General features: G+C 54.1%; 5 protein-coding genes; 4 read left to right on the top strand and 1 right to left on the bottom strand.

Annotated features, from left to right (window-relative positions):
* Positions 1-2,265: 2,265 nt before the first annotated feature.
* On the top strand, positions 2,266-2,436 carry CHC_T00003828001 (hypothetical protein). The gene has a single exon (XM_005715257.1). The coding sequence runs from the start codon at positions 2,266-2,268 to the stop codon at positions 2,434-2,436; it is 171 nt and encodes a 56-aa protein (XP_005715314.1).
* A 77-nt stretch (positions 2,437-2,513) lies between these two features.
* Positions 2,514-2,933, top strand: CHC_T00003827001 (hypothetical protein). Its single transcript, XM_005715256.1, has one exon. The coding sequence runs from the start codon at positions 2,514-2,516 to the stop codon at positions 2,931-2,933; it is 420 nt and encodes a 139-aa protein (XP_005715313.1).
* A 5-nt stretch (positions 2,934-2,938) lies between these two features.
* CHC_T00003826001 (hypothetical protein) lies at positions 2,939-4,434 on the bottom strand. Its single transcript, XM_005715255.1, has 3 exons — positions 4,345-4,434; positions 3,100-4,244; positions 2,939-2,969 (listed from the first exon to the last, which is right to left on the bottom strand). The coding sequence occupies exons 1-3, from the start codon at positions 4,432-4,434 to the stop codon at positions 2,939-2,941; spliced, it is 1,266 nt and encodes a 421-aa protein (XP_005715312.1).
* Positions 4,435-4,633: 199 nt separating this feature from the next.
* On the top strand, positions 4,634-5,620 carry CHC_T00003825001 (hypothetical protein). Its single transcript, XM_005715254.1, has one exon. It carries the CDS (start codon positions 4,634-4,636, stop codon positions 5,618-5,620), a length of 987 nt encoding a protein of 328 aa, XP_005715311.1.
* A 4,597-nt stretch (positions 5,621-10,217) lies between these two features.
* CHC_T00003824001 (hypothetical protein) lies at positions 10,218-11,900 on the top strand. XM_005715253.1 is given in 2 exon segments: positions 10,218-11,807; positions 11,808-11,900. 1 exon segment carries the CDS (start codon positions 10,218-10,220, stop codon positions 11,805-11,807), a length of 1,590 nt encoding a protein of 529 aa, XP_005715310.1. The 3' UTR covers positions 11,808-11,900.
* The last annotated feature ends 13,196 nt before the right edge of the window (positions 11,901-25,096 follow it).

The following is a 25,096-nucleotide window of genomic DNA, read 5'->3' as shown; positions in this document are numbered from 1 at the left end:
CGGGCTCAGAATCTCTCGCGGTTGAAACGCCCCCATGCGCCGTGGACGAAGCTTTTCCTGGGCCGCGACGTGTTTGACGCCATTCAGGTCCAAAGGTGATTGTCCACGTCCTGACAATCCGCCTAGAGAAGGGCGATGCTCGTCTTAGAGGCAGTCTTCTTCCACTATCTTTCCTCCTCTCACCGTGAGAAACGAGTGCGGCACATGTCTTTCAGGGTACAGAAGGAGTAAAAGTTTCGAATTCAGCGTGTTTGCGCAGTGTGGCAGGAAACCTACTGCGACGGAGTTTCAGAGTCGAATGTAAAATCTATTAGCGAGTAAATTTAGCAGCAACATGCAAAATACGCATATATGCCTCATGCCTCGGTGGTCAGTGTAGCCGGTGCAGGGGATCACAAGGTTCCACTTCGCAAATCCTAGCCGAGCAGTTTGCTCTTCGGTGGGAACCTTGGGTAAGCAATCAAACAGCATGAATAAAACTACATATCTCGAGGAGTGGCCACGTCTGCACAATGGTCGGGGCCCTGTCTTCTCGCGACAAACTTTTCATCTTGTCGTCACAAGTGCTATACGCGTATAGGTGTACATCGTCTCCAGCAAGGCACATTGCGCTGGCCATGGTCACGTGCTGGCGCCAGTGACCCATGAGAAATGGTACATATGCCGTACGCAACCCAGACCCTACACACTCAGTCGAAGTTGACGGGCTCTGCTAAAGTGAAAGGTGATCTGACAGACCTTTCTACGAAACAACTAAAACATGAGACTCGTGCTTTGTTGAAGGGTCTTTGCTCCGACGTGAGGGTCAGTAACCTGGCTGTTGACGTCAGTAATGCTGTGAAGGAAGCATGAGTTGCGCATACTTGTAAACGTGGAATAGCACGACGCGTGGACACCTGTAGAACCGCATCCAATGATCATTGCCCTTTCAGAGATGGAGGCGTGGCAGGAATACGCAGCCCTACAAAATTGCATTTCCGTCGTTGCATCGCTTGGTTCAATATAAATATATTTACTTACACTAGTGTCTAATGGACCGTTTATCCTCATATGAGGACAAAAGTTTTTTTTTTTCTTTTCTAAGCAACCCAAGTCGCGATTTCACTTCTATTTTTTGAAACCAGAAGGCCATCACACAGGTAAAGCAAGTGCTTGTCGATTCTAGCGAAAAACAACTTGTTGATGCATATAAAGGTGTACAAACGAAAATGTTGGCTTACGGCAAGCAATTTTCTTTAAGCTAATTTTATACCGGTAGCATAGAAACATGGGCTGAGTGCTTCTTATTCGGTTCTAACTTCAGAAACTTTTTAAATCCAGTCCATCTACCAAAGAAAAAAGAACCGGGGGCATTAAAGTTGAAAAGAAATAAAATTCGGAGATTTTTATGTTGTGATAACGCTTGGGCGGAAAGACACTACAGTAGAAGGAACTGCAAAGTGTTCCACGTGTGCTACCTTTTCGACTCGAACCACAATCTCCGATGATCACCAGGTCTTGCACGTTCCCCCAGATTCCTCTTCACCATTTCCCTTTCGCCCACAGCTCTTCCATTCGTCCGCAGCTCACCTTGTTCTACCGCGCCTCTTCTCAAGATGTATTCATGTTCATCGGCCTTCATCCCGTCCGCTCTCCCGCTACTTCGCTCATCCCACCACCGCCATTCAACGCAGGTCTCCACCGCCAACCGCCCGCCCCGCGCCTCCCCCTTGCGCGCCGCGCACCTACCGCGCATGGTAGGCAGCATACCCCCTGACAGCACCATGGTGCCAGAACTGGAGGCCCTCGAACCCGACTCCGGTTCCGTCGTGATCGCGCCGTCCTTCAACCTGGCGGGCGCCTTCCTCTTCGTCGGCGGCTTCTCCTTCTACCAGGGCGACCTGTGGATCGTGCTCGGCTTCCCTACCCTCCTCATCGGTATCCTACTTGCCGTCCAGTCTGTTCGCGTCCGCTTCGTCTTCGGGCCCACGCGCGTCAGCGTCGCCGCGAACAAAAGCGATGGGCTCCAGATTATTAGAGGCTGGAAGTATGACCAGATTACCAATTGGGAGCTTTGGTGGAAGCCCCTTCCGATTTTGACTTACTTTAAAGAGAGTGAGAGCTATAATGGAAGGGGGAGCATCCACTTTTTCCCCGTCATTTGCAACGGGGCGCAGTTGTTGCATCAACTGAAGAAGAATACACCACATCTAGACAAATCTGATTACTCCTGAACGTGGGCTAGAGTAACGAGGGAGTTGGCGCTCGCGAGATACGTACATAGGGATGTACGGCATTCAATTCGCTCACTGCGCCCGCGGGTATATATCGCCGATGTGCGTGCAAGCCCATATATGGCGGGTGAAGTGTGCCGTCAGCTCATACAATTGGCGCGTGAGTTGCAAGCAGGATGCGCAAACCCATTTGCGAGTTTGCTGGAGCCGTACTCGCACATAGTTCACAGGGTCGGAGCTTGCCAGTTGTTTCCTGCAGACGATTGTAAGGCCCGACGATTTCGGAGCCACGAGCTCGCCATGTACTTTGTGTCGTTGTTTCAAACGGCAGCCATCATGGCTGATTCCCAGCTATCTCGCTATGATCTACACCATGCACACATGTATTTTGATTCATCACGCGGCATATTGGGGTTACTATTTCACGCAAGGGAGTATCCTAGCTTCGATGAGCACGAGTTTCCATTCAACCTCGGCTACTGCCAGCAGATGTCGACTTTAGCGATAGAGAACGAAAAGGATATGGACTGTAGAACCGTTTTATTGACTTTTGGAGGGAATTGCCTAGTCCTGCTTGACGGGCCGGATCGTGCGCCTTTTGGAACCATCTACGAGAGCGAGTTTGGGCGAGCCGTTGCTGATATCTACTACTTTGAAAGTCGGTTTGGATCCAAAGATGAGGGTTTAAACAGGGGACTCCATGTCGTTCCATACGTATAGAATATTTACAGGAGGTCAGCCGGCGGGAGCACGGCACTTGCAGGTTGCAGATGGCGCCAAAACCCGCAAACGCAGGATAAATGCGATGGATTTGGGAAAATTCTGTTCAAAGGGTCAAACACCCTTCGGATCTTCTCCGCTTCTCCAGCCTCGAAAGCCTTCGTACAAAGTTGTCCCAGTCATTTGAGAGGGATGCTGGCCCTCAAACTTGCCCATCTGTGCCCTGGCGTTAGCTAGTGCGAGCCCCGCCGCAACTTTCTTGGCTTCTCTTACATTTTCTTTCTTCCCTGCCCATACATTTAAAGGCGAAGTTTGCAAAGCTCGGCCATACGAAAACGACAAGGACCATGGAGCTCCCCCCTTTGAATCACTCAGCTTGTTAAGCGCGTTCAAATTCTCAGTCGCCTGGAGCTCGTTCATACCACCAGATAGGAACATTATTCCCGCCACTTCCTTAGGGACGACCTCAGACATGACCTGCCATGTGAAGTTTGCCACTTGCAGCGGCGATATGGGTTCCCGCTCAGGGCTGGAGACGCCCGGCATGATCATCATGGGTTTTAGCAACGTCCCTTCCAACATGACACTCTCTTTTCTGAGTGCTTCGTAGCATTTCGCAATCACTCTTCTCGCGACGTCAGCAGAGACCTGCTGCGAGTGTGCGCCATCGATCAAAATTTCTGGCTCCACAATAGGCACGAGGCCTTCGCCCTGTGCCACTCGAGCATATCTTGCAAGTGTCTCGGCGTTTTCATTGATGACAGCGTCGGTGGGAAGACGCTTGCCCATGTCGATTCTCAAAGCAGAACGCCATTTTGCAAATCGTGCACCTTGTTTGTAATACTCTCTGCATCTTTCATCAAGCCCATCAAGACCGGATGTGAAGGTCTCACCTGGTGAATCGTTAACTGGCTTGAGCCCTGTATCAACCTTGACACCCGGGAGGATACCTTTCTCAGCGAGGATATCCATAAATCTCCTGCCACTGCTGTCGCTTTGGTAAACAGTCTCATGGAAGAGAATGACACCTGAAAAGGCATCCTCGTTACCGGGTGCGCATATCAAAATCTCTCGAAATGCGCGACGGTTCTCCTCGATGTTCTCAAGTCCGAGCCCAATCAGCCGCTTTCCGATCGTACCGACGCTCTCGTCTGCTGCGAGGATTCCCCGTCCACGCCTGGCAAGACGCGCCGCATTTTTCTTCAGTTCTTCTTCAAACTTCGTTCCCTCCATTCTGGGGATAAGAAGAAAGCTGCGACGCAGCGAGGCGAGCAAAGCTTGGGCTGGAGCAATGAATTGGTCTATGAGTGTCTGTAGTAGCGTAGATGCTCGGGGGGTTTAGAGCATGGCACCAGTCACATTGGTAAATCATCTTAATTTGAGACTGCAGTTTGAACAAGTGGAATTAAACGGTTGACTGTATCTTTAATAAAGCCGCATTGGTTGGTTGTGCGTAAATCGAGTTTTCGACGAATAATGCTCCAAAGCCCCTGCCCTTCATGTACGGATGAGCTCAATTCCGTAATACAGAGCTATGGGAGCATGCGGTGGAGATGGACCCTGACCCCCGCACACTGCTTCTGCTTAGCAAGCCAAACACGTGACTAACTCGTTCTGACGTTCCTTCCGCCAGTTGTTTCCCCTTCTTTTCTGGCTCAAAAAGCGCAATCAGGTGATCCCAGAAACGAGACCCTCTTTGTATGTCTGAGCTGCCGTTTCTGCCTCGTCTTAAATACTCACCCTCTGACTCTAGTTGCACCACAATGTCTCTCAAACCTGCTTTCATTGCACCCATCTCTTTGAGAGGCCTAGGTGCGAGCAATCTCCGTGCAATATCTCCCTGGTACACAAAAGCTCGCAGTTTTGCTCGTCCAACACGATGGACAGCTTCTGCATCCGGCCCGGACACTTCAAACATCGACACTTACAATGCGTGGATTGCCGAAAAGCAGTCTGCGCGAAACCAAGCGAAAACTTCGTCCAACATTGGCGTGACCTCTATCACGAAGGCGCGCGAGGACATGCCATCGCCGCCACCGTTTCCGCACCCGACTCTCTTTCAGCCTGGGGCTGAGGAGTACGCTTGCGATATGACCCGTCTTCCACCCAAGGACTTTGGCATTATCGCCCAAGAGACGGAGCGCGCTGGGCTCTTCGCCCCTTGCATGGTCGGAGCGGTTGAAGGTCAGTTTCTCAAGATGCTTGCCCAGATCAAGGCCGCGAAACGTGTTCTGGATATTGGTACATTCACTGGGTACTCAGCGCTTGCGTTTGCGCAAGGGGTTGTCGAAGGCGGCCAAGTGATCACTATTGAAGCGGACGGGAGGGCTGCGGAAGTTGCGAGAAAAGTTTTTGCGAAGGCTGAGCATGGTGATCGAATTCAGCTGGTGGAAACAGATGCCAGGAAGGAGGTTGCGGATATGGTGAAGAGAGGGGACAAGTTTGACATTGTGTTTTTGGACGCGGATAAGGTCAATTATCGGAATTACTATGAAGATGGTTTGAAGCTGCTGAAGGAAGACGGTATATTGATGGCAGACAATGCTTTATGTTCTCTTGTGTATAGTCAAGATGACCCTGTCCGGCAGAGCCTTCATGATTTCGCTCAATTTGTGCGAAACGATGAGAGAGTCGAGCAGGTTATGCTCACTGTGCGGGAAGGAATTCTATTGGTACGCAAAGTTTAGTCCAGGCCCCTCGTTCCAGCAGCCTGTCTGTTCCGATGATAAAGCGACTTTTTTGACTTCATGAACGAGTACGTTGCGCCTGCGAGCAGTTGCCGGTTTGTTCTTGTCATCAACGCGTCTAATTTCCGTCTACTTCTCCTGCAGACATCATAGGCCGCATGCGGATGCGACATACTGTACAATATCAAGAATTTCTGGGGATCAAGAATGGGTTGTTGAGAATCAGTACAGAGGATCAACAGCGCGTATACCGTGTTGAAAAGTACGAAATTATACACTGCATGCATCGGGCCGTTAAAAAGTTTGACCAATGTCGGTAAATGCATCGAATGTTCTGCTGACAAACATACCGTACATGCAAATGTGAAGGGGATGCGAGATTCGAAATACCGTAATACTCATATCATTTAGGACCAAAATCGTGTCATTCGATTACATCTATGAAATGAGGACATCTGGTTTCGTTCAGCATCTCCTCTGCTACCTACGTTCAGCGAATAAATCCTTGCCTTCTAGCGGGGCGAAAAGCGAAGACATACATTGTGCACCAGTCGGACGAACACGGCCTCCCATGTGTTAGTAGAGATGTCGAGACCGACAGGGTTGTGGGTACACGCATTCGTTGCGGGCTTATCAATGGTAAGTTGGAACGAATCCTAGACACAAAACAGCCATTGCGATCCTTTCTTTTCTGACGGCTAAAACCTCTTCGGTTCTACAGCTTGGAGGACTGCTTCTTGTTGGATTAGGCGTTTTGCTCAAGATACGAGATCCTTTTCAGAACATCAAGCTTCAGTACGTCGAAGGTATGTGTGGCAAATGATCCTTTTTTCATATAATTTCTGCAAAGGCGAGTTCAACTAACCTCTGGCCTGACGGCATCAGCGTGTTGAAGGCTCGTCAATAAACAGGTTTCTTTCTGTCGCGTATGTCGCAATTGTCGCTGGAGCGTTGCTAGTCGTTGCGTCTCTTCTCGGAATCTTTGTTGCCAGACTGACTGGTAAGAGCACCATCGCTCGCATTTTTGCGGTATCCATCTACACGGTGGTATTACTTGTCATCATTGCTGCCCTAATCTTTACGGCATCCGTTGTAATTCTCTTGTCCAAAGGCCAGTCGCCGCTCGGTATGAGAGATTCATTGGAAAAGGCTTGGTACAATACGGTGGACGTGAAGAAGGAAGATGCATGCCGGCTTCAAGCAGATTTTGAATGCTTTGGATTTAGCGACAACTTTTGCCTCGGCTGCGGAACTTTTAATAGTAGCGATATTCGCGATTGTTCAGAAGAACAAGCACCACAATGCCCAATTTGTGAAGATACGCTGCCAAGTACGTCGGCGGGATGCTACGGCACAATTATTAACGCTACGAAAGGATTCTATATCCCGGTCGGAATTTCAAGCGCAGCCGTGGCTGGGGTCCTTCTCTTCGATGCTGTACTCGTTTGCGCACTTTAACCTGGTGATAGACCTGAGTACGGAGATTTCACAGAGCACTCCCTTTTCACGGTAACTATCGCCGCGTGTTTATGCGTCGATGGCACTGCTTTGGCGAGGTCCCAACAAGAAATACTGGTTTATGATGGTTTTACACGTGCACGTCGAGCTGCGTCAACGGCTTGCAATAAGTATAAATGTACAATGTTGAAACACCTCTCGCAAGCACAAGAGCTACAATTTCAAACCACGGAGAAGCTTCCTATGGTTTGCCCGAATCCTGTTTGTAACTGTCGGAGCATCAATTCCATCGATAATCTCGGCCTCCGTTCGAATTTCATCCTCAATCCCTAGAGCAAGACTCTTTAACTCGTGAAGCTGAACGCTAGTCTCATCCAAAACGCGGTCCTGCCGCTTCAACTGCTCCCTCACCCTAGTATTAGTAAATTCCGTATACTCATCCGGCTCCACATTTGGTTTCACGCTCTCCCCCACCACTCGCTCCTGGCCTAAACGCTGCCCCAAGCGGTGCCCTACCCGTTCGATGTTCCCGGATTTCCACCCCTCCTTCGCAACTCCCTTCCCAGTTTCTTTATTTCCCACTCTCTTTCTCTGCCTCCTGCTCTTCGCATCTCCAGCAAGCCTGATCACGGGCGCCTCTGCGACGCGTCTAATCTTGCCTTTTGTGAGCTTGTCCACTGTGCGGTGGATGGCATCAAGCGCCGACCCAGTCTCTTCGACAGTGTCACGGATTCCCTGCAGTTGCCTATTCTGGTTTTGTAGTGTTTCCGCAGTGCGCACAGCGATGTCCTTGCTTTCCAGTGTCGTGTCTAGGGCGCTCATGGCGAGTGCGGTGCCGCGCGCGGCCTCCGCTTCGAGAGAGCGTTCATCGAAGACGGACATGTCGACGACAGGGATGGACAATTCCGAATGATCTGCGGGAGAGGTGGGGGTGTTCGGGAGGGACTGGAGGGCGGCAGAGCGCGTGGGCCGGGCGAGGAATGGAGACATGGTAGATGTTGGGAGTGTGGTGTGACGGGGGGCGGTGGCGATGAAGGAGGGTTTATATGTTAATTGAGGGGAGCTGGTTGGACTAGACCCGGTACAAGTGATGCTTTCATTGCTTTGTGGCGGTTGTTGAGGACGCTGAGAGCGATAAAGAACGGTTCTGACTTATGGGAAAGGTCCACCAGAATGGGAGGGTCTGGGAAGGAGAGAGGAGTCAGAGTGGAAATTTGCCAGCGAGGTGGCGGAGGTTTTCTACGCCCTCCTAATGACTGTAAAGCTTATATGTTGTATTCCAGATATATTTTGGACGCAGTGCTGGCATAGTGTGTGATTCTTGGCAGCACGCTAGCTAGTGCCCAGCAATGCCGCGTTTTGGCGACGCATTTGGCAGTCATTGCTTGATGGATTGCTTGCGATTACAGAGCGAGGTGCTGCAACAACAGGGTGCGCAAAATTGAAGAGCTGGCGGAAACGCGAGTTGGTTACAGTCAGAGCTGTTTGGAGAAGAACGTCAGGAAGAGGCGTAGAGTGTAGAATGATCTCGATCACAAGTGTCGACACTTTTGTTGCCTCAAGATGTTCGGTTCGCACTTCTTGCAGAAGCAATGTTTTAGGGAAGGTAGCGTGGAGGCTCTCTTGCAGTTCGACTGGAAAATGAGTCATGCCGTGATTGTGACTAGGGCTTGTCCGGCAGCTCCAAGATGTTTTCCCACAGTTCTGGTATTCAAGAGTCAGGAATAACTAGTGCATGTACCTCCAGAGGGCACTGGATACGGTTCAAAACGCTCCTGAAAGAATATGGACTCTGAGGGGGGACCGAATTTTTGTACGAGGTTCTATTCTCTCCCATTGGATTGACATCAGATCCCCTTGCCAAAGTGCAGTACAAAAGTTGCTGTTCTACCCTTGCGTTATCATGAACGCATATTACGTGACCCCATCTTGTAGAGTATTGTAAGCAGTTACGACAGACTAAGATATGCGTGCACTACATGCTCTTTCTTGTGATTAGACATCACAATAAGAATCCGGCAGTGCCACTTCTGTCGCAATACGGTTTTGTATTTTTAGTTTAAAGGCAGGTATGCGGAGCAAGGCACATCCTTTCCAAATGCGAAAAGGCGCCTTGTATCGAGAGAGCTCTTGCTCCGGTTTGTCTTCGTCGTGCGTTCTTCTATAGCCTTACTTCTACAGCCTTACGTAGATCAGAATCTGCCGAGTGCTGGTCGCAGTACAAGACTTTCTCTTAGCTTCAAGAAGTGCCTTTCTCGCTTTCCGAAGGTGTAGGATTATTTGAACAGCATTGGAATCATGCGCCGCAGTTTTGAATCCCCATTAACACACTATAAATCGACTTGCTTGATGGCAACGGTTCCGCACAAGCATTTGCACCGTCATCCTCTGAATGCATCGCCATCTCTGTGCAGTCGTTCGTATGTGTCCCTCTTCGAACGCCTACATAAGAGGATCTTCTATAGTTGCCTGCCTCCATGGCATCTTGATCAGTTGCTATCACCGATAAAAGCTCACGGATACAATGTCAACTCGGGAAAAACGAAACATGTTCAGAATATGCTGAAAAGTGTGCCAGGGGGTACAAATCCCACACGTGTCAACACCAAAAATGAAACATGCTCAGAATCGACGGGAGGGTGCTTTGTACAATCACACGTGTACACGCTGAACAACAGAGCATCACCACGTGTCCACGTGAGATGTTGGAGACACCGTGAAGAAGCGCGCCATGTACAGTACCGAGGGTGCCCAACTGAAATCCTATTGGTGTTGTGAGAGGCCGCCCTGTCTGTAAGCATACAACCACGTGTATAGCATTGCAGTTGGTCTTTGCCGCCAATTCAGTCGCCCGCGCTTCACGGCACATTACAAAAATCATGAAATAGTAAAATCAAATGCTGATTACATTTTTGCGATCGAATCAAAGCGGATCAAACACGGCAGCGGCAGTGGCGGGTAAGGTGACGGTACGCTGCGAAGACCGTGGAGACTGCACTACGCTTCCGATCTAAGCCTAGCTTTTTCGCAACTCCCGCAACTCGACCGTCTCAAGAAGAGCACGGAACGAATTCGTCAACCTCTCGTCCTGCTGCCCCCCCTGTCCCCCACAATTCGGACGTTTTCCAGCTAAATCCTCATGGCTGTTCGTCTCCTCAATCCTGGCGCCGAGGTCTCCCGCCGCGGACTCGCGCTGCACACCACCATCTCCGCAGCGAAGGGGCTACAAAGCGTCCTGCGTTCTAACTTGGGCCCGAACGGCACCATCAAAATGCTCGTCAGCGGCGCTGGTGACATCAAGATCACCAAGGACGGCAAGGTCCTTCTCGACGAGATGCAGATCCAAAACCCCACCAGCGCGATGATCGCGCGTGCCGCCACCGCCCAGGACGAGATTTGCGGCGATGGCACTACCTCCACCGTTTTGCTTATCGGCGAGCTGCTCAAGAAAGCGGAGCAGCTTCTGATTGAGGGGCTGCATCCCCGCGTCATCGTCGACGGCTTTGATCTTGCGAAAACAGAAATCCTCAGATGGATGGAAGACCAGAAGATCGCTACCAAGAATGACCGTGAGGTGTTGGTTTCCGTTGCTCGCTGCTCATTATTGACCAAGCTGTCTGAGAAAGTGGCGCTCAACATGGCCGAGATGCTCACTGATGCCGTGCTGTGCATTGCGCGTCCGAGCCAGCCCATTGATCTTCACATGGTCGAAATTATGTCGTTGATGAGTTTGTCATCTGGTCCGTCTAGGCTTGTGAAAGGGATCACACTGGATCATGGATGTCGACATCCTGACATGCCGAAACGCGTCAAGAATGCGTACATTCTCACCTGCAACATCAGTATGGAGCACGAGAAGTCCGAGGTCACCTCAGGCTTTTACTACTCGTCAGCGGATCAACGTGAGAAAATGGTGGATGCGGAGCGCGCGGTAGTGGACGGTCGAGTGCGAAAGCTGATTGCTTTAAAGAAGCAAGTATGTGATGGCACGGATAAGAACTTTGTCATCATCAACCAGAAGGGCATCGACCCGCAATCGCTGGACCTGCTGGCCAAGGAGGGCATCATGGCACTGCGACGGGCGAAGCGCAGGAACATGGAGCGTGTCACTCTCGCTTGCGGTGGACTCCCCGTCAACTCGGAAGAGGGATTGACACCGGACGTGCTCGGCTTTGCTGGTATCGTCTATGAGGAGGTGCATGAGGACGAGAAGTATACGTTTGTGGAGAACGTCAAGGATCCGTTCAGTTGCACGGTTCTCCTGCGAGGGCCGAACAAGCATACAATCACGCAGATGAAGGACGCCGTGAGAGATGGACTGCGGGCGGTCAAAAACACAATCGAGGACGGCTGCGTGCTGCCAGGTGCTGGCGGGTTTGAGATTGCAGCGTACCGGCACCTTAGGCAGTATGCTGAGTCATCTGTGACCGGGAAGACCAAGCTGGGCGTTGTGGCGTTCGCTGAGGCCCTGCAAGTGGTGCCCAAGACGCTCGCGGAGACGAGCGGTCACGACGCGCTGGACTCGATCATCAAATTGGAAGAGGGGTGCGCAAAGGGAGACGTGGTTGGACTGGACCTCGCCACGGGTGAGCCGCTTGATCCTAAGGCCAGCGGTATCTATGATAATTATATAGTGAAGCGACAGATGGTCGCACTCGCTGGTGTTATTAGTACGCAGCTGCTACTCGTTGATGAAATTCTCAGGGCTGGAAGAGACGCGTCGCGTTGAGTAGTAGCCGTAAGATAGGCGGACTGATTTTGTGTTTGTAAAGGCGGGAGTCGCCTCAACTCGCGGCCTGAGTAAAACGTGCGTTGGCTTGCATCGGTGTACAATCTCAGTTTACGACGTTGACGCCGTTTTCGAGGCGGTAATCATTTGAGAGAAACTATTCCGCCTTGAGAAGGTGTAATCGACAACCACTTCCTAACCATTAGCAAGGGAGAGGCTCTGTAGCGGTTCATGACGATATCAAAACAGGTATCCTTACGTAATGTTATTAGACACCCCTCTACACGTGGAGCCGGCTCAAAATTCTGGTCTAGAGAGGCGCTATGTGGATTACAGGTGTGATATTGAACCAATCTAAAAACCGCTGAACGGCGGGGGATCTATTCATTGTATTGTAAAGTTTACGCACCGTATGACCGTACTCTCCGTTAGGAACGGCCCTCAGCCTCCGTTAGGAACGGTCAGCAGTGCTGAGTCAGCACCGCCCGGACTCGGCCACCAACGTAAATTAGCCCCGTCGGTTCGTGTAGCTCGGCCTGGACGCCGGAACCGCTACGTTTTCCCTTGTACAAGCCAACCTGCCAGTCGAAATGCAAGCCAGCAACCCTCCGTCTGCGCCTGCCACCGTCGCGCTCCGAGCCCTCCCCAATTCTCCACCCAATCGCCCACCGCGAGCTGCCCCAGGGAGCCCGTCTCCCGCCGTCGCGCAAGCCCAACCCAGCCCTCGGGGCATGCCAGCCGCGCCCGCGCCCGGGCGCCGATCTGGGCGCGCCTTCCGCAAGAACGCGCCTCCCTCCAAGCGTGCGCCCCCCCAGCCGCCGCCGGCCCCCGTGCCACCGCCGCCGCGCGCGTATCCGCTTGACGCCGCCGAGGCGCGCGCCCCGACGCCGCCCTTGACGCACCGCCTGTCGGAGGCCACGCTGCGCCACCTCATGGACGCCGGGCTGGCGTACCGCTTCTGCGCCGCGCCGCCGGCCCCGCGCCGCGCGCAACGCGCGCTCGGCGGCGCAGCTGGCGCTGCGCGTGCACCAAGGCGGCGTGCGGTACGGGGAGGAGGGCGGCGGCAGCAGCAGCAGCGGCGGCGGCGGCGGCGGCGGCGGCGGCGGCGGCGGCGGCGAGGGCTGGGTGCCGGAGAGGGGCTCCATTCTACAAGTGATGGAGTACTGCGACCGCACCGTGGGCCGGTTGCAGGAGGGCCGGTCGCTCGCGCAGACGGTCGCCGCGGACGTTGCGGGAAACGCGAAGGAGCTCCTGTCCACGCTCGAGAGGCGCATGCTGCAGGCGTGGGAGAGCGGCGTGCGGCTGCCGGCGGAGGACTGGGAAGGGATGGTCGGGAGGGGGGGCCTGGCGGAGCGGGCGGCCGTGTGGAGGGCGAGGGCCAGGTGCCTGAACGAGATTTACCATACGGAGGCCGTGGACGAGGCCAGGGCGCGGGTGTGGTGGGACCGGCGCGCGGCGTGGCGGCCGCTGGTTCGGGCGGTGCAGAAGCGGAGGGATATGCGGTACGTCGCGGACGCGACGGCGTGCAGGGCCGTGTACGGCGGGTTGCGCAGGCACTCGGCGCGGTCCATGGCATATCTGGACGGCAAGAATGAGGACTTGGACCGGTGCGTGAACGTGTTCGAGCGCAGGTTAGCCGAGGTGAGTGACGCCATGGAGAAGGCGGACACGACCCCCCAGAGCCCCGCGCGGAAGAAACGCAGGCACGGGGGGGAGGCGCCGAATGGTGGACACTGAAAGAGACGAAGCGCCTGCCCGGCAGAGGCGCCGCAGGCCCGGGTGATCATAGAGGCAGCTACAGCTTCGTCTCAGCTCAAGGGGCTCAGAGTTTGGAATGTAGTATTCGGTGCAGAGCGGTTAGACTTGTGGACTTGGGGTCACGTGGATTTTGCAACACATCCTACCCCCGCGGATTGTTCTGCGGTTGAGATGGTTGCCCGGACCACATGTCAGTTAAAAGGCAAGGATGGGCCGTCGCGCTTTTTGTGGAATGGCACTATGATGATAGCATCGTTATCTCGAGCTGAGTACATTTAGTGCACACTCTCGAAATTGACGAGGTACCTAAACGTGCGAGGGCTAAAGGTTCCCTGCAGCGGCACAGCCTCGGTCCGTAAGAGCACCCCTATCGGTGCTGTGTATATGAAATGTTTTGCATACTGTATCCAGATACATATAGCCTCTTTCATCCCTATCGGACTGGTTATCTCCAAAAAATTGGCCTTTTTGGCTATACTGTATCTATCTCTATATTGGAAGCCGAATGGCGACAAATTTTCTCATTTGACCATATAGAGACGCGAATTACATGGCGCCACTTGGCCAAAAGACCATAGAACAGTGTCAATACAGTACCTCTCGTACTCGATGCCCCGCACCCCTCGTACACTATGCCCTATCAGGGCACTTCAATTTCAAATTTACTCCTAAACCGATAGTGTTGCGCACAGAAATGCTATATGCACAGGCAAAATTTTACACATTTAGCCACCAAATTTAGCCAAACCGATAGGGGTGCTCTAAGAGAATCCTTCCAAATCTTTCATTTCGTCTTGTGTAGCCGGCTATGCTGATGAAACTGCGTGCATGAATAGAGGGTTTACGCACCTGGATTTCGCTAATTCTAATTAAGCTTTTCAGAAATAGAACATGACAAATATTACACGTTGCGGATATTCTGTTGCTGTATGTGAGTATTGATTGTGAAATGTGATCAAATAGTGAAATCGTTTCTGTAACTCATCGCCCGCACAGCAGGCACACGTGGATATGAATTGGTGCGAATGGGGCACACCGCAACGCGTACTGCACCACGCCTACAGACTACTCGACAAAACAAGAAGCCGAACTCACACCACCTCTCCACTCATCACACAATCTCTTCCTCTTCCTATCCCTCTTCCCTTATGGCGCAAGTTAACCCGCCGTCGCCCATCCCTAATGACACCTCCAACTCGTCTCCGTCTCACGATTCTCCACCTACACCCCCCGTTGGAAATCAGCTTCATGCGGAAGTCAATCTCGCAGCCAAGGTCAAGGCTGGACGCAGACCTACGTTCACGCCTAACGATTACCTCATCATCGTCCGAGAGGTTAGCGCTGCACAGGCCGATATTGCCAAATATGGGGAGGTACAGATGAGCTTTGCCCAGGCCGCTGAGCGCGCGAATCAGAATCCTAACCTGAGCGCGAAGGAAACGTGCATGCGTCTACGAGATCGATTCAAGAAGCTCATCGACTCGTTTCAACGCAAGGACAACTGGGAGAGGCGAATGTCTGGGATTGGAGGAGAAGTCGGCGAGCTGGATGAGCTTCTGGGAGCAAAGTTCGAGGCACAGAAGGACTTAAAGAAGAACAAGGATGAGAGCAGAGTGGCTCAGGAAGAGAAGGAGCAGCGAAAGGAACAAGTCGGACGCGCCCATGTAGCGAAATCCTTAGCTCGAAAGCGATCTGGAAGTGCGAGCGGTAGTGGTGAAGACAACGGGGACAGTGAGGAGATGGGAGTCACTCGTGGAAAAGGAAGGGGGAAGCGCAGGAGAGTCGATGCTGAAAGGGACAGTGGTCTGTATGGCCTTGGCGAGTCCTTGAAAGAGTCCGATATGGCACGCATAGCCGTAGAGCGTGAGCGGCTGGCTTTGGACAGCGAAAGAATGGAAATGGAGCGTGCGGTGCGTGAGAAGGAGCGCGAAATGAGACGAAAGGAGCGCGCGGCGCACGACAAGCTTGAATTTGAGAAGTTCCGTCTCATGATGGAGACGTTCGGGGGAAGAAATAGGGTGGGGGCGCTCAGAAAAGGGCTGTGGGATAACTCCTCTCCGCTCTGGAATGGGTGAGAGGCGGAGGCTATAGCGAGGGAGCACGCGGCGTGGACGCGACGCGCTAATTGAACCGATCGGACGAGCTCGCGAAAAGGGAGTGGCTCACTGGCCGGTTACGTGCAGTCGCCCCGTGGTGCATGAACGGGAGCGACCGGTAACGGGTTAGAAGCCAGCGTGCGCGATATACAACCGAAACGGACGTATTTAGGCGCAAAAGGGACGGGAGCGAGCTTGCCCCAGTTTACTGGTGGGGACGGGTGTCAGGTCTTAACCCCTCAGAGGGACGCCTCGGACACCTGTCCCAGTATACAGTACCTGCCGCCTAGTGCGTACCAGGTACTGTACGCCATTAAAAAACTAGCGCCTCAATTCCTAATTACCGCGCGGACGCTGCAGCTACACGTGTGTACTACTGTACACACGCGCTGCTTAGAGACTGCCGCACGGATGCCACGTGTGCTAGCGTACACGCGTAATACCAACAGACTACCGCTTGGCCGACACGTGCACTACTGTACACGTACGCCAGATTACGACCGCTCGGCACGCGCGCGCGCTCGCTACACGTGGGCACAACCGCCCACGTGTATACCGTACACGGCCGACCGATGACCTCCGCGCGCTCGCGCCGGTCATTATACTACAAGGGCCATTTTACGTGTTGTGAAACTCTGAGGAGGCACCACAGGCCATTGCGGGTCTAAAGTGGCTCTGCCGGACCTGCGGGGCTTGGGGCCCTACGGTCCCGCAGGGTGAGGCGCCCCCTTGTTGAGGTACACGTCGAGGGTAGTGGGCAGGCATCGGAAGTATTGTGAGATAGTGTTGGGGTAGATACAGTTTCGCATATTAGTCAGCAGCATCGCTACCAAGCAAAGCGATGCAACCGGTGATTCCGCAATGCGCATTTTCCTCTTGAAGTCAACCGTTGTCCAATATAGCTTTATCTCCTTGAAAGCCCATTCAACTGTAACTCTCACCCTCGACATTGCCACATTCAGTGCCCTTTGCGACGGTATGAGGTTCGAACCCTGGTAAGGAACTTCTAGAAAAGGTCGGAGCCTGTAACCTGAGTCGCCGTAGAGGCAGTACTGAATTCCATTCACCATCATGACGTCTTCTAAATTTTTCTCTAATCCACTCTGCACATACAGCGTCCAGTCGTGTCTCCGACCTTCTAGCGGTCCAGGAGCGTGTAGAATGAGTCCATCAGGTGTCGTCACATCCTGATACTTTAAAGCGTGTTTGCCCTTATGGCCATTATATGCCACGTTCTGAGCCTCGGCATCACCAGGACACGCAACAGCTATCACGATGCCATCTATAAAGCCCACGCAATTTTTAAGTGCTTCGCTCTTGCTGTTCACTGTGTTGGCATACTGCATTGCGTGTTCGGTTATGAAAGATTGGGGCATGAGGTCGGTGAGTAGCGCTTTCCTGAGGGACAGAAACCTCTCCAGTCCTTCCCAAAAGATTTGGGACAACTGCGACGCATGCCTTCCGAACATCACTTCCATATCCGACCATCTCGCTGGGCTACTAATGCGCCGCATGAAAACACATGTGACGGGCATTGGATCACAAGCGTATCTGTTCCGGTTAGTAGTCGTTATAGACATTGGCCATCCTACACAGTTAACCATTTTGTAAAGGTCGTCTTTCTCGAACCTAAACATATGAAGACAGTCTAGCTGCATTCAACCGTTAAAGTTGAAAGAAAAGTCAGACAAAGAGATAAAATTAGCTTTCGAAATGAAGTTGGCACTCTCCGATGCGAGTACTTGATGTTTAGCCAGTGCACTGTAGATAACTTGGGAAATAGAAGCATCGTAGTTTGCTCTACGGCGCCTCCGCATGAGGATGTACGCAGCGGCCTCCCAGCTCCGCTTTTTCGCGACTGTCTTCGCATAGCTGTGGTCTCTTTGACGTCCGAGCGCCATGTTGTGCCTCTGTACCACTTTACTTTTTTGGATGAGAGTAGGAGGGGGCGGGCTATAAATTTTAATACACATAATTGTAACGGATAACTGTTGCGTAATGCAAAAATTGCACGAAACTTTACTTTTCAGAAATGCGCTTGTGCCAAATTACAAATGCTGTAAATAGTCATTTCTTTTTATGAAAAGCTTGTTGCGTAAACCCACAAATAGCGAGGCTGTTCCGCCTGGCAGGTAGTACACGACTCGTGCGTGTAAAAATGTCTAAAGACACGTGTCGTGGGGCGCCCTGCCGTCCGCATGCCTCCGTCGCGTAGCTGACACCGCCTATACAGTGCGCGAAGTTGAAATAAATAGGCACTGTATTCTCGAATCACTTTGTAATTTTGCCGTCAATTTTAGGCAGGTCACACCTGTGCGGGCGAGGTCACCCACGCTACGACGGCGAGCGGAGTCTGTAGTTAACGGTCCTCGCCACCTGCCTTTCTACTGCGCTGACCCCTCCGCAGTCAATCGCTTCTTTTTGAAGCGATGTTCCCCGTGCACCAGAGCACGGCGGCTGACACATTTCCTGGTGGGTACCGCCCTAAGGGATGACCGAGCCATCTACAGGCTCGCCAGGGGAGAGCAACCCTTCGGCCGACCCTCCGACCTTCTTTTTTGATGCCTCTACCCGCGCCGCGCTTCAAGACCTCATTGGATAAGGTGTCGCCTCCGCGCTCGCCGCGTAGCAAGAGGAGACCGCCCAGCGCCGAACCGGACACGAAGGTAGACTGGGACCCAACCCCGCCACTGGCCAGGCGGCTCTGAGCCCGTCAGAGCCTGCTGGCGCGGTCCCCAATCCGCCTCAGGGAGCGCCTACCTAGAGAGCGCCTGCCGAGGGCAACCAAGATCCCGCTGCCGCCGAAAACGAGGGCCAAGGCAGCAGGGGAGAAGACAATTACTCCGAGAACGCCGAGTCCGACCAAGACTCCAAAGAAGACGACGACAACTTCGCGGGAAGAACCCAGCCGTCCGTCTTCTCCAAACGCTGGCACGAACGCCACCGCGACGCTGAAACCGCGCCGCGTTTCGAAGTCCCCACTCGCTTCCGAGCTATCTATCCCGTCGGCTTCCAGCCCGACTCCGTCGAGCACTTTAGAAATTTTGGGCCCGGGAGCGGAGCATCAGTCGGGAGGGCGAGTGAGGCAGCCAGCCTCTACTCCACTTCCGCATACACGTGCATTGTCAACAACTCGCTCACAGAGGCCATCGGAGTCCTGGCCGCTCAGCCGGCCGTATCGGACGACCTCGAGGGACCGCTCGTTGGCGTACTTGGCACGGTCTCAGACGCCCAGGTCGCCATCCACGGCGTCCACGGGCTCGTTGCCGCACGGTACGAGGTCCTCTGCGGGCGCCAAGGAGTGTAGTACAATTCCGTACCACAACCCCCCCCGCGGGATGATAACCGCGCGGGAGGGCGGGTGCTACTGTAGCTAGCAGGCGTACACGCGCCCGCCGCCGTGCACAGTAGTACCCCAAGGGTCCGACGTGGGACAGCCGGTAACAGCGGGCGTGGCCACCGGTAACACGTGGCACAACCGTTAGCCGAGATCGTGGCCACGGGCACACGTGTATAATCCGTACGGTGGCTAACTAGTAATTAGTAGTTAATGGCACAAATTAGCCAATTTAGCACAGTAGCTGGTATACAATAAGTAACGGCTACTGTAGCGGGACAGGTGTCCTGGCGTCCCACTTAGGGGTTAAGACCGGGGGCACCTGCCCCGTTCCAGTAAACGGGAGGCAGACTCGCCTCCCCTCCCTTTACGGCTAATTGCTATCCCGTTCCGGTTTCCCTTTTAGTCTCAGGCTTCTAACCCGTGACCGGCCGTCCAGATCTAACACTACCGACCGGCTACGCGTCACCGCCCACGTGAGCCTTCCCTCTTTTCGAGTCCATCCGTACGGTCTGCGTTCGCGCGTGGGTTACCCAGCGGCGCGCGCTCCCTTACCTCTAACCCCCCTCGTTTCCGAGTGGTCGGGACGAAGGCAGTTATACTACAAGGAGCACCCAGTGAGGGGCACGGCTCATCGAGAACCGCCACAGCGGGCTCGTTCTCTGGCCTACTGTGGACGCCGTTGTCTTTACAGACGCGAGCATGTCGGGCTGGGGCGTAGCGTGGAACCGGCAGATGCCGGCGTCGGGCTTCTTCGACTCTCAGCACGAGGGTGCGCACATCAACGAGCTCGAGCTGCTCGCCGCTCTTTATGCCCTTCGGGGCTTCGTGGGTCACGCCCGGCGGCGCGCAGTCGAACCGGTCACCGACTCCAATGTCACCGAGTTTATCGTTCGGAACATGATTTCGCGCTCGCCCCGCCTCCTCGCTCGCCTCCGAGAGCTCCACGCGCTCTGCGAGGGCGTCGTCATCTCGACACGCCACATACCTTCAGTCCTCCACACATCGGCCGACAGGCTTTCACGACGACGGGAGAGCCACGGGTGGACCCTACCGCCGACAACCGCCCGGCTGCTCGAGCGACGCCTCGACCGCAAGCTCCACGTGTGCGATGGACACGAGCTCCCGTCGCACATGCCGCTCTACCGCGAACCACTGGTGCTACCCCGACCAGCGCTCCTGCCCGTATGGTCGCGCCTCTTGCAGCGGCTAGGACGGGGCGTTCTCGTCGCACCAGCGTGGCGAGGGCAGAGCTGGTTTGGGCACGCAGTCGAACGCGGCGCCCAAGTCGGCAAACGGCAAGGGCAGACGCTGACACCTCCTTGGACGAGCGTCGCGATAGAGTACGCGACGCTGCGTGTGGCCGTTAGGAAAAAGAAGGAACGCGGCGGCCGGTCGCCTGCTCCCGAACGCGCTGGGAGCCGGCACACCAGCTTTGCTGCTGAGCTCCGCGTATGCCTCATCTACCCAGGGCAATTACCAACGGTTTTGGGAGGCTTTTCTGGCCTACTGCACACACAACGGACTCGCGGCTGCTCCTGCCACGCCCACAACGATCGTTGCCTATCTAGGAATTTTGTTTGAGCGTGGAACAATTCGCCCCGGGTCCATACGCCCGTACCTCGCCGCCATCGCGGCTAAGCACCGCACGCTGGGGCTCCGCGACCCCACGGCGGACGGTAAAGTAGCGCAAACTCGCGGAGAATACCGCGCAAGGGATGCCCGGAGGACTAGTGGGCCACCGCAGCGTTCGGCACCCCTCCCGGCCGCAGTCGCGGCTCATACTTTGTCAGTGGCCTTGGCGTCGAGTAGTCATGTAAATCTACGACGTTTTGGCCTGCTGGCTCTAACGTTTCCCCTGTGCTCCTGACCAAGGAGCACACAGGAGCTGCAGCGACAGGACCTCGACTTTACTTCATAGTCTGGCGCGGTCCGGGTCCAAATACCTCATTATTGCCGTCCAGATACGCCATGTACCGCGCAGAGTGCTTGCGCCACCTGCCTTACACGGCATTGCACGCCGTCGTGTCCGCAACGTACCGCATATCCTTCCGCTTCTGCACCGCCCGAACCATGGGCCGCCACGCCGTGCGCCGCTCCCACCACACTTGCTCCCTGGCCTCATCCACGGCCTCTGTATGGAAAATCTCGTTCAGGCACCTGGCCCTCGCCCTCCACACGGCCGCCCGCCCCGCCGGCCCCCCTCACAACCATCCCTTCCCAGTCCTCCGCCAGCAGCCGCACGCCGCTCTCCCACGCCTGCAGCATGCGTCTCTCGGGCGTACACAGGAGCTCCTTCGCGTTTCCCCCAACGTCCGCGGCGACCGTCTGCGTGAGCGACCGGCCCTCCTGCAGCCAGCCCACGATGCGCTCGCAGTGCTCCATTACTTGTAGCATGGAGCCCCTCTCCGGCACCCGGCCCTCACCGCCGCCGCCGCCGCCGTCGCCGCTGCTGCCGCTGCCGCCACCTTCCTCCCAGTACCGCACACCGCCTTGGTGCACGCGCAGCGCCAGCTGTGGCGCCGAGCGCGCGTTGCGCGCGGCCCACGAGAACGTCTGCGAAACGAAGCGCAGACGCTTGAGTGGGGCGTGCGGGGACGTCGGCGCGGCGCAGAAGCGGTACGCCAGCCCGGCGTACAAGTATGTCGAGATTGGGGTCGTCCCTCGCATTGCTATTCGCGTGCCCATTCACGAGCAGGACGATCCTATCGGTTTGCTACTGCGTCGCCTCGCGGACGCCGCTGCTACATCAGAATACCTCTTCCCCGGCAGGGCCCGCGCCCATGTCAAGCCTGCACCGGCTTCGCTCCTGCCAGATGCAGTCTCGGCTGCGCTCGGAGCTACTGGAGCCCTGCCTCCTGTTGGGCTCAAGTTTACCCCCCGTTCCCTCAGGAGCGGGGGTATAGCAGCCGCTTACACGGTAGGCCTCCCGCCGGAGTTGATTATGAGACTGTCAAATCACTCCGACCAAAAGGTCGTCCTCAAGAACTACCTAGACCCCCAAACCAGGAAATCGCCAGAAGCCCGGCTCTTTTTTGGGCGTTTTATGGTGCACGGGGTTCTAGCTGGTCACCTGTGTTGACATCACAGCTGCCCAGTCGCGCCTTCTGTGGCAAAATATGTGCCAGCCAGTATCTAGCGAGAAGCGCCGCGATTACAGTCATCAATAAGATGTGAACATGTGCTTTTATTATAACACGTGCCGCACCGGCACGTGTCCGGCATGAACACGCGCCGATAAAAATATGTCCCGGCAGTTTCATGCGACAAGTAAACAATGGCAATCAATTTGTAAAAAACATGGCGCAATAGCCATAAATACGAGAAATTCTATATGACACAAAACACGAAAGAGCTTTTAGTACTTGGTCGCACCGCCGTCAAAATCCATCACTGCACGCGTGCGAAGGCGTAGGCTTTTGTAAATGTGGAAATTATCAGCTGGCGGTGACGGTTACTGTCCGCCAAGTGCATCCGAATCGTTTAAAAAGGTGCAGTAAATATGGACAGAATTTAATTGACCTCATCTGTCAACCTACAGTGCCTCTCTCAACGACTCTACTGATAATGCAATAACTCGTAATTATCAGCAAAGGAATCGCAAAGAGGAGAGTAAACGGGAGGATGAGACGCGCGGGAGCAGTAGTATAAATAGTCGGAAGCCCGGGCAGAATAGCTGCTTGGGACAAGCAAAAGGGACGGAACCAGCACAGTAAATTGACGCGAACATTCTCGCCCGGTCCTACCGGTTAACACTTACTGTCTTTCTACTTTTGCGACAGTCTGGACTTTACGCTCAACTAGTTTCTTCGAAAGGAAAAACGACAACCCCAACCTTTCAAGTTCAAGATGTTTTTGTCTTTTTGAGAGTGGTCTTCTTATCTCTTCTTTGATATTAACGCAGTACGTTTTATCAAAAAAGAGGTAAAGCCGCCTTTCTCTTTAGGGTAACTCTCATCGGAATTAATAAAAAGAGTAAGTTCTTTATTTTCCGCTGCCTCTAAAATAGGAACCTAGTTGCCGAACTAATTTCTATTCTAGTGGTATTCAAACCGAATTCAGACAAGAACCTTGGGGCACCGCAAGCCCTCGAAGAGCAGTCAGAAGAAATCTCTCAGCCACGCGCACTGCCTCGACCCTGCACGCCTGTGGTAAACTGCGAAAGCGACGGGGAGGACTCTATCACCGTTTTGGACCTCGTCGAAGAAGAGGCTACCCCGGCGGACCAACCCCGCCCGGAAGACAAGACTTACGAGAAGACAACAGGTGTACAGAATTTACATGCAAATTGTTCTGGACACGTGGACAGCGCGTCACGGGTTCTTCACCAAATTAAGGCCCGGACTACAGCACCAAAAAGGAATTTGCCGGTTCTACCGGAAGGCGTGAATAGGACACTACATCGCGTGGCCACCTCACGAATCGGGAAAAGCCTGCTCCTGCGCCCCTGCTCAGGTGCCAAGTGTTCCAAGCCACGTTGACTGGCAGGAATCAGCTCCGCCAACACAGGGGTGGGCAGGAACATGCGCACGCGAGGCTCGCCATCAGCGCGAGGCCGAGGACTTCTACTGTGACATTAGTGCGCGTTTCTTTCCCACCGCGCACGACCTCTACAACCACCTCATCGGCTCTAGTCACCGCCGCCGTGCCCAATTCTTGCGCGAGCGCCAACTCACACGCCAAATTTAGAAAAGTAGCAAAAAATTGTTTGGAATCTTTTCAAATTTATCACTCTCTAATTTTTTCTTCAAATGCATCTGAGGAAAGCTTGACGGCATGTGCATGACATATGTAGACGATGCCTTTCAAGCAGGCAGCAAAGAGTATTCAGCCCTTGCGCAAAAGACGGAAAAAAAGTTTGAATGCAAAGGGAGAGCATACGATAAGTTTAGCTTCGTTGGAGTGCAGGTTGAAAAACACGACACCGAATACAGAATCTTTCAGACTTCGTACATTCAAAAGACATAGAAACTCATTAACACACCCACGTACAAGGAATATCGGTCACTAAGCGCAAAATTAGCTTGGATCACGTACACGAGGCCAGATATAAGTTTCAGCATTGCTCAAGCGGCCCAAGTTACTGCCAGTCATTGGCTTCCACATAGGTTTGCGAGGATGTAGCGTGGGTCGAGGATTTCATGTGAGACAGTCGAAGGGTAGGGCGGCCGCTGGGGCTGGAGCGGGGCTGTCTCACCAAGGTGCGGGGGTTTGCGTGGATACTGGGGTGGTTCCTTGTAATGGGCTTGTTTTTTTGTTTCCTCGATTGGTGGACCTGGGAACAGTACAAACGGACCTAAAAGTTGAGTCTGGGACGAGGGCTAGCCAGTATGCGCTGAGATGAGGGTTCCAAGGAGCGGTGCCTAGGACGGCCGTACTCGCATAGTTGAGGATCATGCCTGTGTCGGGAGTGAAGAGAACGTCTCCGTAGCGTTCAGTGAGGTCGTGGACTGAGATGAGGTTGTGTCGTAGATGGGGGGTGGTGACAGATGGGAGGTGGAGGCGGTGGCCAAGATTAGTTGTCGCCGTCGTCTGCCCAGAGTGGGTGCAAGGAGTTTTGTGGTTAGTGGCAGTCGTTGTGGTGATGGGGGTGTGGAGGATGGACATGCCAGGATGCTGGCGTTTGGTGTGGGTGTGGTGGGCTGCCGAATAGAGGAGGTACATACTGTCGGATGAACTGTGGAGGACCTCGTCAGCGGGTTCTGTGAGGCAAATTTCACGTGCTTGAGGTGGTGCACGGTGGTTGTTTTTGGGGTGTGCGGGATTTTCGCATTCGAGATCGGTGTGGCGGGGATTAAGTACCAGGCGGGCTAAGTGAAATTTGCACGGTTTGAAGGAGGGATCGTGCGGTTTGGGGGTCGGTCGCCAGCAGATAGATCGGCGGGAGGGAGCGGCGGCTTGTGGATACTGTTGTGTTGGCACGGTTTAGAGGCCGTGAGGGGCTGGTGCGGGAGCCAGCGTTGACTGGTAAGATTGAATACGGTTGAATTTGTGGACGAAATCCTTCACATTGGTTGGGTTGAGGGACAAGAGTTGAAGACCAATCGGAGCCGTTGACACGTTGTGTCGTAGACCGTCAATCATGAACTCGACGTTTG

The sequence above is a fragment of the Chondrus crispus genome, genomic scaffold (genome assembly GCF_000350225.1).
Source record: "Chondrus crispus Stackhouse genomic scaffold, scaffold_202, whole genome shotgun sequence".
NCBI lineage: Eukaryota > Rhodophyta > Florideophyceae > Gigartinales > Gigartinaceae > Chondrus > Chondrus crispus.
This window is presented reverse-complemented; position numbering and strand designations above follow the sequence as displayed.